The sequence below is a fragment of the Triturus cristatus genome, chromosome 7 (genome assembly GCF_964204655.1).
Source record: "Triturus cristatus chromosome 7, aTriCri1.1, whole genome shotgun sequence".
Taxonomy (NCBI): Eukaryota; Metazoa; Chordata; class Amphibia; order Caudata; family Salamandridae; genus Triturus; species Triturus cristatus.
The window spans coordinates 219966306-219984815 of NC_140590.1; the positions used below are offsets into that span (position 1 = coordinate 219966306).

Genomic DNA, 18510 nt, shown 5'->3' on the forward strand with positions numbered 1-18510 from the left:
ATATTTCAGTGATTGCGGTTTCTGGTGCGGATCTCCGGGATGCCTCCATGTCCCATTGATAGGACCCAAATTCAATAATTTGTCCGATCTCTCCCCAGCGCCTGGAAGCACTTTCTGGATTACAGAGGGCTTTACACACCGGCTTCATTCATTCATTCATGCTTTTTATGAACATTTCATGAGCAGCTCCTACTGACCTTGCTGTATATTATTCACTATACATTTCACTGCCCCCTGTATCATCCTCCATTTATTTCCTCTAAACTTCAGTAGTGTCTCATTATATCATAAAACGTATATCTGACCTTGGTATATCGGTATTGTGGTCATTTTAATTTGAAATATTTGGGACAAAAATATCACTTACCGTGCAGGGACAAGAAACAAATCATCAAACACTTCCTCGACCCACAGAATGCTGCATATATTTTAGTGTTTCTTTGCTGACAGTTGAGACGTAAAATGGCTCACCCTGCTGAACCGATGTCTGCTTTCCAGGAGTTCCCAAACTCTGCATCGCTGCGCGCAAGAGTTCCATCCGGCTTCGCCTTGTCGTCCTTGGGGTTTCCGTTGTAGTTGCCACACATCCCCCGCACTTGGTTCTTGTACTGGGGCCCAACTTGTACTGTGACTGTGTTTACCCCGTTGTACTGGATGCGGACCCCGAAGGCTGTGTCCACAGAGATGGCGCTCTTGGCCGCTGTGACGCTTCCAAGAGATCCCATCACGGCTGGGAGTCTGGTCTTGACTCCATTCATCTGAAAGACATAAAATATCCCTTTGACTGAGAACGATTTTTAAAAGCAACAAGAGCCAAATGTGAATCAATCACGTTGTAACTACCGCAGTCTGCTGGCAAAATATCATGTAGTAGGTAATTAGAGTCAATTAATGGCAGGTGGCCTCAAATATTTCTTGGTTAACTCATTAAAGTGCCGACTCACGACTTTTCTAAAAACAGCTTCTGAATTGAACACTGAAAAGACTGCGAGGAGTTTTGGAATCAATAACAAGAGATCGATAGTTTCTTCTGGTCCCTCTGAAAGATGACACTAGTTATGCACTCACTGTGCATAGTGAGAGCACATGGCAGCGGTTACCAGAACTCACGGTACACTAAGACAGGATTCCTGTCGATTAAACTGCAAATTGACATTTGGTATGCCATGATGCCTTTTTGGAGCTACCTGAAATAAGTCAATATCGAAGAAGATTGCTAGTACATTTAATCAAAGTAATCAAAACCCCAATTTTTATAATCTTATCTAACTGTATAAGAACAAAGAATATGATTGTAAAAACACGAATCTTACAGTACTGCACTGGAGCACACTTTTCTGCATCCATATCATTCTCAACGCAAATATGGAATCAAATGTTTAAAAAGTGTCTTCCAGAGGCTGCATTTGCCTGTTTTAAGTGATTGTGACACAAACTTAAATAATTATAATACATATTTCCAATAACAATATTATGAGTAATGTTTGCTTTGGCCTTGACTGATGTGTAAATCTATTTTCCTATGTCCATTTTAAAATTTGGATTGTTACACACCAAAAAAACACACTTTTCTTCAAAAATGTGGTCGAATTATGCTGTGAAGCTCTTGCATCTGGGGAGGGAGCTTTTAAACAGTGAATCAGGTGGACATGATTAGTAAGGAAACGTGAATAATTGATAATACAGACAAATTGTTGATCTCACCAGAGGAACTTTTCCTTGTTCAAAGACCAGCGTGGTGTTCCCATCAGAGCTGCTCAGCCAGACGGTGACGCGGTACACAAAAGACACTTTGGGGTTCTGGTAGCGTCTGTTCTCTGCCACCACCCGGTAGGAGAATCCTGAAGGAGCGATTGAGCCCTGGCTGATCTCGTAGGCACAGGTTCCCATGAAATTGGCTACAGTGCCATCAAAGGTGTGGTAGTGTGGGTCTCCCGTCACCGTGCAGATTGCCCAAGGGCTCTGGCACCCTAGCTTCCCATTCTTCACTGCACACTCCTGTTGCTGGGCACAACTGCTGCTAGCACAGCGGAAGTTACCAGTGGAGTCACAGCGGCACCTCTTGGAGCAGTCAGAGAGCCAGATGTATTCTCCAACCTGGGAGACAGAGGAAGGGGTTTATATGGAGAGGAAACTGAAGACAGAGTAATTCCATGCATGGATAATATGTAACAGAAAGGAAAGAGACAGGCAAGACACGACATCCTCAGACATGAGAACACAAAGATAGTATAGGCCAGAGTTACAGGACAGGACAGACATTCATGGATAAGACATGTAAAAAGAAGAGAAGCAGAGATTGGAGGGAGATAGATATATAGACAGACAGACAAGAGAACAAGGCTAAAAGAGAATAGGAGGAGACTGAACCGAAGATATATTTGAAATGTGAAGTTAATCATCTGCAATATCAGTGCAGAAGAAGTTATACTCACGCTGTAGTACATCCCCTCGTGCTGACAGCCGCACTGCTCGGCTCTTACGCAGTTGTCCCCGCTTCTCTGGTACCCAGCATCACAGACGCAGCCCTCAGAGCAGAGGGCATCACAGTGTGGGAGCAAAGAGGAGGAGACACAGGAGTCCTGACACTTCCGGTGGCAAAGTTCATAGTGGCTGTTGGTTGGACAGTCCATGCCTTCAGAAAGCAAAGGGAATACATTGTCTGTTAGAATGCGCTAACAAACTTAGCAGTCAGAAAATGCAGTATTACAGACACTATTAGTTCCAGAGGACGAAAAGCACATGAACATTGCAGACAACAGCCTCTACCTATCACATGAGCAATGCAGACACCAGCGTTTACCGATCACATGAGCAATGCAGACACCAACCTTTGCCTATCACATAAAAAAGCTGACACCAGTCTTTACCTATCACGTAACCAATGCAGACACCAGTCCTTTCTTATCACATATTCAAAGCAGACACCAGCCTTTACTTATCACGAACCAAAGCAGACACGAGCCTTTACCTACGACATGACCTATGTCAACACCATTCTTTATCACATGACCAATGCAGACACCAGTCTTTTCCTATCACGTCACCAAAGCAGACACCAGCCTTTACCCATCACATAACCAGTGCGGACACCAGTCTTTACCTTTCACATAACCAATACAGACACCAGCCTTTACCTATCATATAACCAATACAGACACCAGTGTTTACCTGTCACATAACCAAAACAGACACCAGTCTTTATCTCAGATAACCAGAGCAGACACGAATCTTTACCTATCATGTAACCAATGCAGACATCAGCCTTTACCTATCACATGATCAATGCAGACACCAGCCTTTACCAATCACATAGCCAAAGAAGACACCAGCATTTACCTACCACGTAACCAATGCAGACATCAGCCTATACCTATCACATAACCATTGCAGACACTAGTTGTTAGATGTGGCATCATTGGCTTGGGTTTCCCCAGTATGTTTGCCTTTGCCTCCTGTAAATTTGCTGTGTGTCGGACTTCATTTTTGCTGGTGTAGATGCTTTCTGCACTTTGCCACTGCTTTTCAGTGCTAAATTGCAAGTGCTTCCTTAGTAAATTGTTGCTATGGATCGGTGATTCCATGATTGGTATATTTGATTTACTGGTGAGTCCCAAGTACAGTGCACTGTGTGTGCCCGGGATCTGTAAATCAAATGCTGCTAGTGGGCCCACAGCACTGATTGTGCCACCCACTTAAGCAGCCAGTAAAACTAACTCAAAGCTGCCACTGCAGTGTCTGTGTGCAGTTTGGTACTGCCATGTCAACCAGGCAAGTGCACCCATGTGCCAGGCCATAACTTTACCTTTTCCTACATGTGAGTCACCCCTAAGGTAGGCCCAAGGTACCCCTGTGGGCAAGGTGCAGTGTATTTAAAAGGTAGGACATTCTCTGATGTATGTGGCATGTCCTCATAGCGAACTAATGCCAATTTCATGTTTCACTGTTGAAAGGCTATCTGTCCCATAGGATTGAATGAGAGTCTATTTATAACATCTTATAAATATAACTTCCTATTGGGACAAGATATGAAGGTAAAGTTTTGAATGCCTCAACTCAGAATATAAAGATGCATCTTTTAGTAAGTGTGATTTTTACATTTTGTATTTGAAAATACCACTTTTAGAAAGACTGCATTTTCTTGCTTAGCCATCCTGTGTACCTCTGCTAGGTTTGTGTATTGACTATCTGGGTTTGGATTGACAGGGGCTGGGGATATGCATTCTGTTCAGGCAGCTACTTGAGAGGTGGAGGTGTGTCCTGCCTTTCCAGGGTGAGTCAGGGCTGGACTGAATAGACCTGGGCTACATTCAGAGTGGGGGGAGGAGATTTATTTCACACCTGAGTGGGCCAGATCTGCCTTAGACAATGCTGTCTCCACTTCCTGCCAGGAAGCTACACCAGAGAAGACAGAACTGGGTTTGGCTGGGCAATAAACTTCTCTGCCACCAGTAAAAAAGGATTTTGTGCTATAAAAAGTGGGACCCAGGCCCCAGACTTTTAGATAATTTCTGGAATTCAAGAGGAACCTTTGTCAATGAGAAGAGCTGGAGAAACTGAGGAGAAGTACTGCCCCTCTGTTGTGTGCTGTCTGGGGTTGGGCTACAGTGACTGTCTCTGCCAAGGAAAGGATAAGAAATTTGCTGTAAGCTGTGTCCCCTGCTTGAGGAAGATCTCCAGAAGATTGTAGTAGAGCTTGTCTCCTGTTTTTGAAGACTAAAGGATACAAAGATTTCACTCCCAGCTCCTCAGAACTCCCTTGCTGAGAGTTCTGACCTGCCAAGAGGTGCTTGATGCTGTTCTGGGCCTGTGGATTTTGTTCCTAGTGCTGGGAGCTGGAAAAGTAACCTGTTTCAGACGCAGGGAACGTTTCCCATTTGTCACCCCGAGTGGGACGGGTATGCTCAGACGTGAGTCCCGTGCTCTCCATGCCAATCGAATCAAGCTAACCTGGCTGAAGAGGGGTGAAACCCCGAAACCGGTCCTAGGATGCTTGTGTCCAGTCCAGGGAGGACCTGGCCTGGCAGTTCGGGCTGGACTGTTCCCATAGGGCACAGGGTCAAGACTGATTTGCATATGGCTTGGTCCAAACTGGAATGGCATGGTGAACAAAAAGCGATGGATTTAGGCCCAGATCACTGTACTGGGGTGAATGTATGACATTGTTCTGCATTCTGTCCATCAATAGTTCTTTTTGCATTTGTTCCTATTGTGAAGCGCTCTGACACCTTCGGGTAAAGTCTGCGCTATATAAAAACGCATAAAATAAATAAAAATAAATAAATAAAAAACTAGCGACCCCCATTTCTAACACCAGACGTTACCAATCACATAACCAATGCAGATCACAGCCGTTACCCATCAAATAACCAATGCAGTCACCAGCCTTTACCTATCACATAACCAATGAAGACACCAGCCTTTACCTATCACATAACCAATGCAGACACCAGCCTTTACCAATCACATGACCGACGCAGACATCAGCCTTTACCAATCACATAACCAATGCAGGCATCAGCCTTTACCTATCACATAACTGATGCAGACACCAGCCTTTACCTATCACATGACCAATAAGACCTCAGCCTTTAGCTATCACGTAACCAATGCAGACACCAGCCTTTAGCTATCACATAACCAATCCAGACACCAACCTTTACCAATCACATGACCAATGCAGACACCAGCCTTTACCTATCACATGACTAAAGCAGAACAAAGCCTTTACCTATCACATAACAAATGCAGACATCAGCCTTTACCTATCACATAACCAATGCAGACACCAAACTTTACCTATCATGTAACCAATGCAGACACCAGCCTTTACCTATCACATAACTTATACGGACACCAGCCTTTACCTAGCACATGACCAATGCAGACACCAGTCTGTACCTATCACATGACCAATAGAAACTGCAATCTTTACCTATCACGTGACCAATGCAGACACCAGCATTTACCCATCACATAACCAATGCAGACCGTAGCCTTTACCTCTCACATGACCAATGCAGACACCAGCCATTAGCTACCACGTAACCAATGCAGACGCCAACCTTTACCTATCACATGACCAATTCAGACACCAGCCGTTACCTTTTACATGACTGAAGCAAACCGCAGCCTTTACCTATCACATAACAAATACGGACATAACCAATGCAGACACCAGCCTTTACCTATCACGTAACCAATGCAGACACCAGCCTTTACCTATCACTTAACCAATGCGGACACCAGCCTTTACCTATCACATGACCAATGCAGACACTAGTCTGTACCTATCACATGACCAATGCAAACTGCAGCCTTTACCTATCACATGACCAATGCAGACACCAGCCTTTACCTATCACATGACCAATACAGACAGCAGCCTTTACCTATCACATGACCAGTGCAGACACCAACCTTTACCTATCACATGGCCAATGCAGACACCAGCCTTTACCTATCACATGAGCAAAGCAGACACCGGCCTTTACCTATCACGTAACCAATGCAGACACCAACCTTTACCTATCACATGACCAATGCAGACACCAACCTTTACCTATCACTTGACCATAGTAGACACCAGCCTTTATCTACCAGATGACCAAAGCAGACACTAGTCTTTACTTATCACAGACCAAAGCAGACACCAGCCTTTACCTACCACATACCAAATGCAGACACCAGCCTTTACCTATCACATATTCAATGCAGACACCAGCCTTTACCTATCACATGACTAATGCAGAAACCAGCCTTTACCTGTCACATAACCAATACAGACCCCACCCTTTACCTATCACATGACCAATGCAGACAGCAGTCTTCACCTATCACGTGACCAATGCAGACACCGGCCTTTGTATATCACGTAAACAATGTGGACACCAGTGTTTACCTATTAAGTAACCCATGCAGACACCATCCTTTACCTATCACATAACCAATGCAGATACCAGCCTTTCCCTATCACATAACAAATGCAGACACAATTCTTTTATCTATCAGATAACCAATTCAGACACCACCATGTACCTATTATGTAGCCAATGCAAACACCAGTCTTTACCTATCACATGACCAATGCAGACACCAGTCTTTACCTATCGCATGATCAATGCAGACACCTGATTTTACATATCACATAATTGCAGACACCAGCCTTTACCTATCGCATAACCAATGCAGACACCAGCCTCTACCTATCACATAATCAATGCAGACATCTGTCTTCAACCACTGAGCTCATGTGAAATATTTTACTACCACTTTACATGAACTCATTATGATAGTGTTAAGTTATTTGCCACTCTGCACGTGACGTCATTTAGCAGATGAGGCTTTCCTACACCAGTGGGAGCAGCAAAAGAGCTGCATGTAATTACAGTAGAGAGACGGCAGCCTCTGTGTGACAGGGCAGTTATTAAGGCCCTGCATAAAATATTGCATTTGCATTCTCGATTTCCATACTTGTCACCCCAACAATGCTCAAGCATCTTTGTTTAAAACTGACTTTACACCATTTATTGACCCTTTTTAATCAATGGATGCCACTAGTGACAATCCCATTCCAGGTCGGTATTAAATGACAGCTCTAGTTGGAGTACCTTGGGCCACGGAATCCTCGGGCACTGGTAACATCACACCTATTGCACTAACGGAACCGACACCGCTGCTTACGTGATTCCGAGTGTCTTATCCTACACCAGCAATTCCTGGCTTCTCCCTCTCTTCCTCAGCACTCCACTCTTTCTCTCATTTGTATCTACCTCCTCAACCCCTCTCCGATGCTTCTATTTAATAACCCTGTTATCTGAAGCACTCTGCTCCCTCTCACATCCATATATCATTTTCTTTCTTTTGCTCTCTCGCTTCTTTCCATTCCCTATTCTATAAAAACACTTATTCCTGTCTCCTTTATATCTCCTTTTAATACTTCCTTTTTTGCTTGTCCTTTCCATTGTGGTCCTCATTTCTCACCCACCTTCTCCTTCTTTTTATGCTTCTGCCACCTCAACACCAAGTCTTTTTTTATACTTCTGTTTCTCTGTTTCATTCTAGCCCTCCATTCCTTTGAGTCTCCCATATCATTTTCAGTTTCTCCTCCACAACCATCTTCCTTTTTATCACATTCTTTAATTTTTTTGTTTCTTGCTACCTTTTCTTGTTTTCTCTCCACATTTACTTCTCTAGCCTTCCTATCGTCTTCCTCGCTTTCTCTCCTCAGCCGCTCCCCTTTGCTCTGCTACCCTCCTCAAAGCACCACCTGTCCATTTTACTACTTCCCGTTGTCTGTAAACAGAGTGCAGACCCCAAGACAGGCACGCGTAAAAAAAACCCCAAAACAATAGAACGTGTCTCTCTTTTGTTTTGAGGTCGAGCGTGAGCCAGTGAGCAAGCGCAGCTCTGAGAGATCTGTGGTAGTTCAGTACGGAGAGAAGCTTCGCCCACTCCCCCGTTATTATTTTTCATTGGCTCGTGTGTTTGTCCTTTGTAAATGCTGTCTTCTGATTCATTATGAGGCTTGTTAGTCCCTCCTTAGTAGGGCCATGTCGTCATTTGTATCCTCCCATGGTTACTGGCCCCTTTACTTATTTGTTACACGGTATGTGTACTTTGTTATTTATTGTGTTTTACCTACGTTAGGCACCATGATATGCTTCGCATGCAGGGCAATTTTAAGATAATATTTGCAGACGACTTGAATGAATTGGAGTGTTTTGTTCTTATTAGCAGGTCGTTTAGGTTGTCAGCGGATGGATCTGACGTCACCTCCCCAAGCGCAGCAGCTTACAGCATTAAATGCTCCAGGTTTGCACCTCTTTTATAGGCTGGTACTTTATTCCCTCCAACTGCTGTTTATGGAATTAGGGTCCTTCCAGTCACAGAGCAGGATTTTGCCTCTGCTTTTTTCCTCCTCACTCCATCTTAACACCACGCAGGGTGCCTCCGGTGTCTTTCACGACCAGCAGATGCGGCCGTGCATTCTTTCTCCTTCTTGGACTGGGGGTGAGCCACACTCACAAATCTCCAGGCAATTGCAGGGCTCCTTCAAAACCGGCATTGTTTATTTGGGGGGGTGGGGGTCGGGAGGACGGGGCTGACTCCAACCCAGCCCAGTCTTTGAGCCTGCAGGCTGACGTCACTTAGTCATCTGCCCAGGAGACTCCCAACAGGGCCCCAACTCTCCACAGGCCGCCTCTTTGCTCTCTGGTCTCTTCCTTTCAGTACTCCCTTCAGGGTGCATCACCACTATGTGGCAGACCAGAGGGAGAGAGGGGCCCTCCACAGTTTGCTCACTTAAGCCTCTCCATTGGGAGGCTCAGCTGACCCCCGGCTTCAACCGGCGGGACAAATCCAGGTACCGCTGTAGGCGCCTCCTTGGGCAATTGCGCTTTGCCTTTGATCGCCCAGTGGCACCCGGCAAGGGTCATTTTGTCTCCCTGGCCTATCCTCTGCCTAAAGGTCGGGTCAGACCCACGGGGAGCACAGCAAGTCGCTGCCTAAACTACACGTCCCATCACTCACAAGGCCTCAGTTGTCTCTTACCCCTCTCAGATTGGCATTACAAGTGATGCAAGGTGACTCCAAAAACCAGGAGTGCAGCAAAAGGCGAGGAATCTTATTCTTGACTAGATTGCGGGTGGGGGTATGCGTGGTGCAGGATATTTGTCAGATTGCAAGGACAATGACTGGGGCTCTGCTAAAACGCATCTGTCATGTTCCGCACTTGTAAAATATAAATGGGTTACTGCTTTTCGTGTGTGTTGGTGGATGATTATGCTGGTGGTGATGGGGTGGTGTAAGCTGCTATTATCCTTTGCATAGTTGTTCTTCAGCTGAGCCTGGAGTTGTTTTATTGGTAGAGTAGCCTGGCCTTTTCTTCACATATACGATCAGTTAAATTGCTCAGCTGATTTGGGGTGCGGGTATCCTTCAAGGGTTCTGAACAGTATTTTACCTGGTCTGTGTTTCTAATATACTCACTTTCCTGTACCTGTGCTCAGTCTGACTTGGTTTATTTTTTTAATCTTCTTGCTCCAATATCTTTAAATATTCTTCTTAACCCCCCCCCCCCCACAGGCCCCCCGTCTGCATACTTATTCCCCTTTGATGGACCAGCTAGTGAAGTGTTTTAATGGTTTATACTGTGATGTCTGCTGTATGTGTTCTGTTTGTTATTCACTGGTTCGTGTGATGCTAGATGGTGAGTCATGGATAATGCTTGTGGTCAGTCTGATGGGGCAAGGAATGAGTAGTCCAGCAAGCTGTGCATGGCAAGCCGACAGAGTTCAACTTTGCTGTTTTCTAATGAACTTCTTGTGACTAGTTGTGGTAAAGCAGATGTTTTGAATAAATCATACTATAAAAATGGTATTGTATTATCTAATAGTACTGTGACACAGATGCTCTGCATATCAAGTGTCGCTAGCAGCTGGGCCGCCCAATGAAAAATCACAAGGAGAGGCAAAGAAATTGCCACAGCCCAATCTACACATAGAGAGCCAAAACTTCAGCCATCGGACCAGTTTCAGTACATTAATAAATATTGAATATATAAATGCCCTGGCATTTGTTGCCTCCCTCTTGACTGGTAACCCAGAGGCAGGGAAACCAGAGATGCCTGAACAAACCTTCAGACCTCAGTGCAGGTGATCTCTGCCTTCCAGAAGCACTGCTGCTCTGCAGCTTCCTGACTCACTCATGTCTAGAATAAATCTCTAGGGAGGCAGGTAGATCGAAACTCAGTTGGAAAACTTGCACACACAGAATGCAAGCAACTTGGTTTTAGGTCTATCGAGAATCCAGCAAGGCAAGATAGAAGCACACTTGTACTTTTCTCGTCCACAATCCTTTCACCCCTGTGACTCATACTTCTTTCTCTCTCCTCTCACTGACCCTTCTCAGACACTGCAGACATCCTTTTTATAATAAATTCTGTTGCCTTTTTCCAAACAATGAAATAAATGCTCACCATTACAGTATATTCGTATCATATTCATTAGGTACAAACATGTATCTTGTATATACAATCAATCAGGATTATGCATTATCTTGCTGTTTTGTCTTTGTACACATCCCTTACAATTTCTAGGAATGATTATTACTATCTATTGATTAATTCAAGGTGCTCTGCTATCAGTCGTGTCAGTCAATTTAATGTGCATCTCTGTCAATTCTATTAAATCTTAAGTCAGTTTTCAGCCTCTCCTTGTGATTTTCGTGTGCAGGTCATGCTATAGCCCTTTAATAAGATCTGGTTTCCTTCTTTGTTATTTCGGGGCCTCTGAGTTCACATAATGGATTGTTACACCTGTTTTAGCTAATATCGTACCCAAGGATGTCATCCTGATCTTTATCTTTTGTGCTTTTCTAGTAGAGAAATCTCTAGAAGATTTGGTTGGATACGCTTGGTGAGCAATGCGTTAGTCATCTTTTATATAACTAGTACAACGTTTACCTAAACCTCAGCCACTCATTGACACACTCAAACCTTTTCCCCTCTTCTATCCCTCTGCTATCCTTCTCAATCCAAATAATTGACTAATATCCACCACTCAAATTACTTTCATATTTCACCATACTAATTCAACACTAATCCTTAAAGGGTTCTGGAGTAGCGTGCTACTCGCTGAAAAAAGTGCTTAACCTCCCCATCTGGAGTAACAAGTGCTATATAAATGCAAAAAAGTTCCCTCTTCTATCCCTCCACTATCATTCTGAATCCAAATAACTGACTCACCTATCCACCACTCAAATTACTTTCATATTTCACTTTACTAATTCAACACTAACCCTTTATAGGTTCCGGAGTAGCGTGCTACTCGCCTAAAAAGGGACTTGACGCCTCCTCAGGTATAGTAAGCACTATATAAATGCAACTACAATACAACACAAAACAATACAATACAATCTCATTACAGGGAGATAGACTGTGAGAGCAGAAACACAGGCTCTATCTTATCACACGAACCAGTCCAGACAAACTCCCCCTTTCATCCAGCACGCGTCCATTCACAGAGGAGCTGCTTGTCCAAAGGACAACAAAATCACCCTTAGCTGATGCTCTGGGGCCCTCCCCTTGTCTCCAGCTCCCCTGCACCCCGGTCCCCCATCTCGACCCGAGGAGCTCCGCGCTCAGTACGTGAAACTGTCTGTGTTTGCCAACAAGCTGCAAGCACTGTGGCATCTCTGTCTAATTAGTTGCCGGGCATGTTAACACCAGAGCCGCAACAAAGGCTCCCACAAAGAAAGGGGGAATGCGACCGCACCATGTGCGGTCGCATCATAATTAGGCGGTCGGGACCTCGGAACGGAGGTGGGTCGATCCCGTTTCGGCCACGGTGTCAGTCGGAGGAGAGTCCGACCGACATCGTGATAGGCCCCCTAGGGTAGAAAATGAAAGAAGGCACGTAAGAATATTTAATATTAGTAAGCTAAACATCATCCACCATCGTATGTTCTTAGAAAAGTAGAACTCATTTTACTGAAAATCTATCAAACGTTTAATATGCGAAAACAGGAATGCCCAGGCCCTACCGGAGAATTGTTCAACTTCTGCCCACGGGGGTGTGCTGTTAACTATTATTTGCTATTTGTGTAGTTGCTAGCTGTCCTCAATTCGAAACGCCACAGGTCAGGGTGAATTTTTTCAACAGAGTAGCCTACCGTAACAAGCATTTGCAATGCAATAGGTCTCGCATTTAAGCGAGTTTGAGCTATTAGCATTGTAAATGACAATGCTTTTTATTTATGTTTTGGTTTTTAAAACATAAATAAAAGATGTTGTCATTTACAATGCCAATAGCTTAAACTCGTGTAAATACGAGACCTATTGCATTACAAATGCTTGTTTTTAACTGCAGCGGATGCAATGCTCTATAGGGCCTTTCAAACCCCTGCGCCTCGGTGCCAGTGCATTTCACATTCGGAAGTTAGAGATCGCAGCATACAGTGTGCACTATACAATACGAAAGGCCTCTTGGCGCTGCTAGCTGCGGTTTCGGAAAACACATAATTGAAAGTATTTAAAAAAAAAAATTGTTTTGAGAAGGTGAAAATGTCTGTAGCTTCATGAATATCCATATGAACATGTCACTATATGTGAAACTAGACAGCTAGGGGTGCCGGTCTGTCTCGTAGACTGCTTCTAAGCAAGTGGTGAATGCACTCATACAATGTTGGCTAGAATTCAGAGACATTCTACATATAGGTTCTCCTAATAAGGCATTTATCAAATGTACATCAATCTTCGATCACAAACACACAATTTCATTATTGCTTAAAAGGTTTTCATGTTCTTTTTTCTCTGCCAAAGTTGATTCACTCCCTAAAAACGAAGAACTCCTTTACTCACCACAGAAGGAGTTGTTCCTCCAGCTGCGGATGGTCAGATTGGAGGCCTGGCAGGTGGCTGCGTAGGTTTGAACGGCATGGCACAGGACAGTGCTGTTCCCTTCAGTCAGGCAGTGGTCGTAGACGCAGTCAGAGTAGTAGTGAGCTGGGTTGATCTTTGAGTGACAGGAGGAGAAGGGCCCTCTGGGGTCTTGGATGATCCAACAGGCTCTCTTGGAGGCTATCATCTTGTCAGCACTGCAGACTGGGCAGTCACCTGAGCAGCCGTGGTCACAGTTAGCGCTGACTTCAGAAACCCAGCTGGTACCAAAGGTGAAGGCGTTAGTAACGACAGACCCACTTCGGATGGTAAAGTCATCGGACACCACCCCGTTGAAGTTCCCACATAGACCACTGGTTTGGCCTCGGAATCGAGCAGGAAGTGTAACGAAGACGCTGTAGACCATGTCATAGTTGACTGTCAGGCCGAAGTCTGTTTTCAGCACCGTGTAGTCGCCACTTTTATAGATGACGATTCTTCCACTGTTGATATTCACTGGCAGAGTCTGAATGATTCCATTGATCTGATGGAGAAAGCCATAGAGAATAGATCATTATTAAATATGATAATTGCTGTGGCGACAAAGTGAATGAAGAAAAAGACCACACTCAATTGTATATGCTCACAACACAGATGACAATATTACGAGCTGGTGTTTTTTAACATTAGCTATGTTTTGTGGAATGTAGTTTTTAGAAACTGATATCTGTGAGTACATGAAGGCACGCTTGTTTGATGCACCACCCAGACCATGGAGCGAACTATATTTTCTGCTGTCGTTTTTATAACTATCTCACCATTTCATGCATAAAGGCTAAACGGAAGCTAGATGCATCATTCTTTTCGGTCCATCTGCTGTACTTATGCCACTTCTGTCACACACAAGTGACTTAACAAATCATAAGAAAACAAGTTACTTACCTGTAACTACAGTTATCCAGTATTGGTATCTTTCATAGATTCACATGCCTGAATCATTCCCCGTCGCCGAGGCAGGAGTCCCCGGTAAATAAAAAAGTAGTGCCAAATGTTAGTAGTAGTAGTAGGCCCAAAGAAAAGGCCTAAAGCCTATATCTTAGCAGCCTATCTACCTCATTATGTAAAAGAACCAAGAATTTTGGTAGCAACCAATCAGACACCAGCACCCTTCTAGAACCCTCTCAGCAGAGCCAGTTCTCCTCAGATTTTTGTAGCACAAGTGGGAAGTAACCATTCCAAAATATAGAAAACTGACTCCACGGGGAGGAGGGTGGGTGCATGTGAATCTGTGAAAGATACCAATACTGGATAACTGTAGTTACAGGTAAGTAACTTGTTTTCTTATCCAGTATTGGGGTATCTTTCATAGATTCACATGCCTGAATCAGAATAGCAACCAGTATACCAAGTATACAGTCGTTTGCGGATGGTGGGAGACTAGTGCTGATACTCCCTAGTTGCATCCACAGCTTGTTGACAAGAGAAAAGAATCTTAAAGTGGAAACATGCAATTCATAAACAGAAAATAGCATGTAATTCAATAACATTGCGAATGAAACCAAACTATTATTGTAAAAAATTGCATTGTCATACTAAAAGATATCAACATATTACATGTTAAAAATATATATAAAAGGGTACCTGAAGATATCTCAAAGAAACAGATGTCGCAGGACAGCCTGTCCAACTGCTGCATCGTCCTGATGCGTAGATTGGAGGCAGTAATGTCTTGTAAAAGTGTGGACATTTTTCCATGTCGCAGCACGGCAGATATTTTCTAGAGTCACTCCAGCAAACAATGCTGTAGACGCTGCTACTGTTCTCGTGGAGTGGGCCTTGGGTTTCCGTAACAATGGCCTGTGAGCTTTGTCGTGACAGAAAATGATTGTCGATGCTATCCATCTGGCAATGGTGGATTTTGTTACCGCCATTACCAGGGTAGCTTGGCCATAAGCCACGAACAATTGGTCGGACTTTCTAAGGTTCTTTGTTTTTTGAAGATAGAACTTAATACATCACTTGATATCTAGAGAATGCAAGGCTCGTTCCACTGGAGTAGATGGGTTAGGAAAAAAAGTCTTTAATTTCACCAGTTCATTAAGATGAAACTGTGACGGCACCTTAGGGATAAATGTTGGATTTGTTCGAAGGTGCACGTAGTCTTGAGTGAAGTGTAGGAAAGGTTCCTTTACAGTGAACGCCTGAATTTCACTCACTCGTCGAGCTGATGTTAAAGCTAAAAGTAAAGCAACCTTCCAGGTAAGAAATTTGAGGTCAGCCTTATGGATAGGCTGAAACGGATGCTTCATTAATTGCATTAAGTTCGTGTTGAGTTTCCACTTCGGTGGCAAAAGTCTGAGCGGAAGAAACTCCAGAAAAAGCCCCTTCATAAACTGCTTAATTAAAGAGGATGAACACAGAGAAGGGCCATGGGCACCCTTTCTGAATCTTGAAAGTGCAGCTAGATGAACCTTGACCGAAGGAAAAGAAAGGCCAGATCTTGCCAGATGTAACAAATAAGGGAAGATCTGTTCTGCAGGAGCGTCCACCGGGTGCACCTGGTTTGCTCCACACCAACAGCAAAACCGTTTCCATTTCAGACGGTAAGTCTTTATCGTGCTTTGGGCTCGTGATTTCGTCAATATATCCCTACAGTCTTGAGGGATATCCAGGTCTTTACATTCTAAGAAGTCAGGAGCCATGCGTGTAAATGTAGGGACTGAGGGTCTGGGTGGAGAACCTGACCCCTGTTCCTTGACAGCATTGTGGGTGTCGGAAGAAGACGGATCGGTTGGTCCTGGGAGAGTACTAGAAGCTCTTGAAACCAATACTGGCGTGGCCATTTGGGTGCAATTAAGATGAGACTGCATCCCTCCAACTTCATTTTGCGTATGACCCTCGGTATTAGAGGTATCGGGGGAAAAGCGTAAGCACAAATCCCTGACCATCGCATGGACAGGGCATTCCCACTTGACCCCTGTTGAGGGTATCTGCTGGCATAAAAGAGGCATTTCTTGTTCTCTTTCGTGGCGAACAAGTCCAGTAGCGGTGTGCCCCAAGCTCTGAATATCCTGAGCACTTGAGTTTGCTCTAGTTCCCATTCGTGGCAATCTGATTGGGATCTGCTGAGTGTGTCCGCTAATGTATTGCAGAGACCTCTGACATGTTCTGCTCTGAGTGTGATGTTGTTGAGCGTGACCCATTCCCACAACTCCTGAGCCTCCGCAGACAGCGATGCTGATCTCGTCCCTCCTTGTTTGTTCACGTAAAACATGCTGGTGGTATTGTCGGTCTGAACCAGAACTGAAGAACCTGCAATCCTTGGAAGGAACGCTTGCAGAGACAGGAAAACTGCTCGTAATTCCAGACTGTTGATGTGTCTGTTTTTGTACTCTGGAGACCATTTCCCCTGTATCTGTAAGTCTTGTAGATGACCTCCCCATCCTTCCATGGAGGCATCCGTAGTGAGGACAAAGTCTGGAATCTTCTGTATGCAAGTAAGCCCTTCTGCTAAGTTGGGTATGTGTGACCACCAACTTAGAGCGGTCTTCATTTCTGAAGTGACTCTGATGATGTCGTCGAAGGAACCCCTCGCTTGCTGCCATTGAAGGTGTAACTCCTCCTGCAAGGGTCGCATCCGGAGCCGCGCTAGAGGGACGAGGTGTATTGCCGAGGAACACATTCCTAGGAGCGACGCGATCATCCGGACAGAAACTGACCTTCTTTTGGAAATCAGGATTGCTAACTTTTGAAGACGAACTTGCTGTTCGTGAGATAAGAATGCCTTGCAGCGGACGGTATCTAGCAGAGCTCCCAGAAAAAGAAGGATCTGCCTCGGGTGTAATTGAGATTTTGTCCTGTTGACTGTAAGTCCCAGAGAGTGGAATAGATGAAGAGATGTTGTCAAGTCCGTGTCTACTGAATTTTCTGAAGGACCTTTTATCAACCAGTCGTCTAAATACGGGAAGACTTGGATTCCTTGGGATCGTAACGTAGCCGCCACTGGAGCTAGGCACTTTTTAAATATCCTTGGGGCAGATTTTAACCCAAACGGGAGCACTTTGAACTGATAATGGGCGCCAGCCACTGTGAAACGAAGATACTTGCGATGCTTCGGATGTATTGGGATGTGAAAGTAAGCATCTTCCATATCCAAAGAAGCTAGATAATCGCCTTCGTTTAGGCAACCTAGAATTTCTGCCAGAGTGACCATGCGAAATCCTTGCTTCTTGAGGAATGTGTTCAGATTGCGAAGGTCCAAGATTGAACGCCATTCCCCTGACTTTTTCTTGATGAGAAAAAAGCGGGAATAGAAACCCGTCCCTTTTTGAAGTGTAGGAACCTTCTCGATTGCATTCTTCAGGAGCATCGTTAAAGCTTCTTTGAAAAGTAAGTGAAGACGAGGGGGAGGGGGTCCCTTGGGTGGTGTGTTGGGTGGCTTGGTGACAAACTCTAAGGTGTGACCGTTGTGAACCAGGTCCAGGACCCACTGATCCGACATAATTTCTTTCCACTTGCTCACAAAAGCTGAAATCTTCGCACCTACAGGGAGGGGAAAAGGAGTGGAAGGCGCCCTGCAGAAATCATTGTTTCCTTGTGGTGTCTCTTCCCTGATTCTGCAATCTTCGAGAGAAACCAGACATGTTTGTTTGTCTGTATGAGGATTCATAGGACTGCCGATATTGAGGCCGATACCTATTTTGTTGGGTTTGATAACCTCCTCTAGATGAAAACCCACGGCCTCGTGCTCCTCTGAAGGTACCTCGTTTGAACTGCAAGGAGCCCAGTGATCTTGCGGTATCAGTGTCGGTCTTTATTGCTTGGAGTGCGTCATCAATATGCTTTCCAAACAATGATTCGCCATCATAGGCCATATCTAATATTTTAGTTTGGACTTCTGGTCTGAACGTGGTGGCCTTAAGCCAACCTTGGCGTCTGAGAACCGCTGCCCCAGCCAACTGGCGAAAATTAGTATTTACAATGTCTAGAGCGCAGTCGATCGTTTCTGATGCTGCACGCTCCCCCTCCAACAAAATCTTCCGAGCATCTTGTCTGCTGTCCTCTGGGATGAGGTCGATAAAGCTTGCCATTTCTGACCACATCTGGCGATCATAACGTCCTATTATCGCCAA

General features: G+C 44.6%; 1 protein-coding gene across 1 annotated transcript in view; it reads right to left on the reverse strand.

Annotated features, from left to right (window-relative positions):
- The window catches only part of LOC146809262 (uncharacterized), a 270600-nt gene that overhangs the window by 179084 nt on the left and 73006 nt on the right, over positions 1–18510 (reverse strand). The window contains exons 27-30 of the mRNA XM_085614851.1: positions 13361–13922; positions 2436–2635; positions 1705–2097; positions 472–758 (exon numbers count right to left, since the gene is read on the reverse strand). Of these exons, the coding sequence (XP_085470977.1) occupies positions 472–758; positions 1705–2097; positions 2436–2635; positions 13361–13922 (1442 nt within the window). The remainder of the gene's footprint in view (positions 1–471; positions 759–1704; positions 2098–2435; positions 2636–13360; positions 13923–18510) is intronic.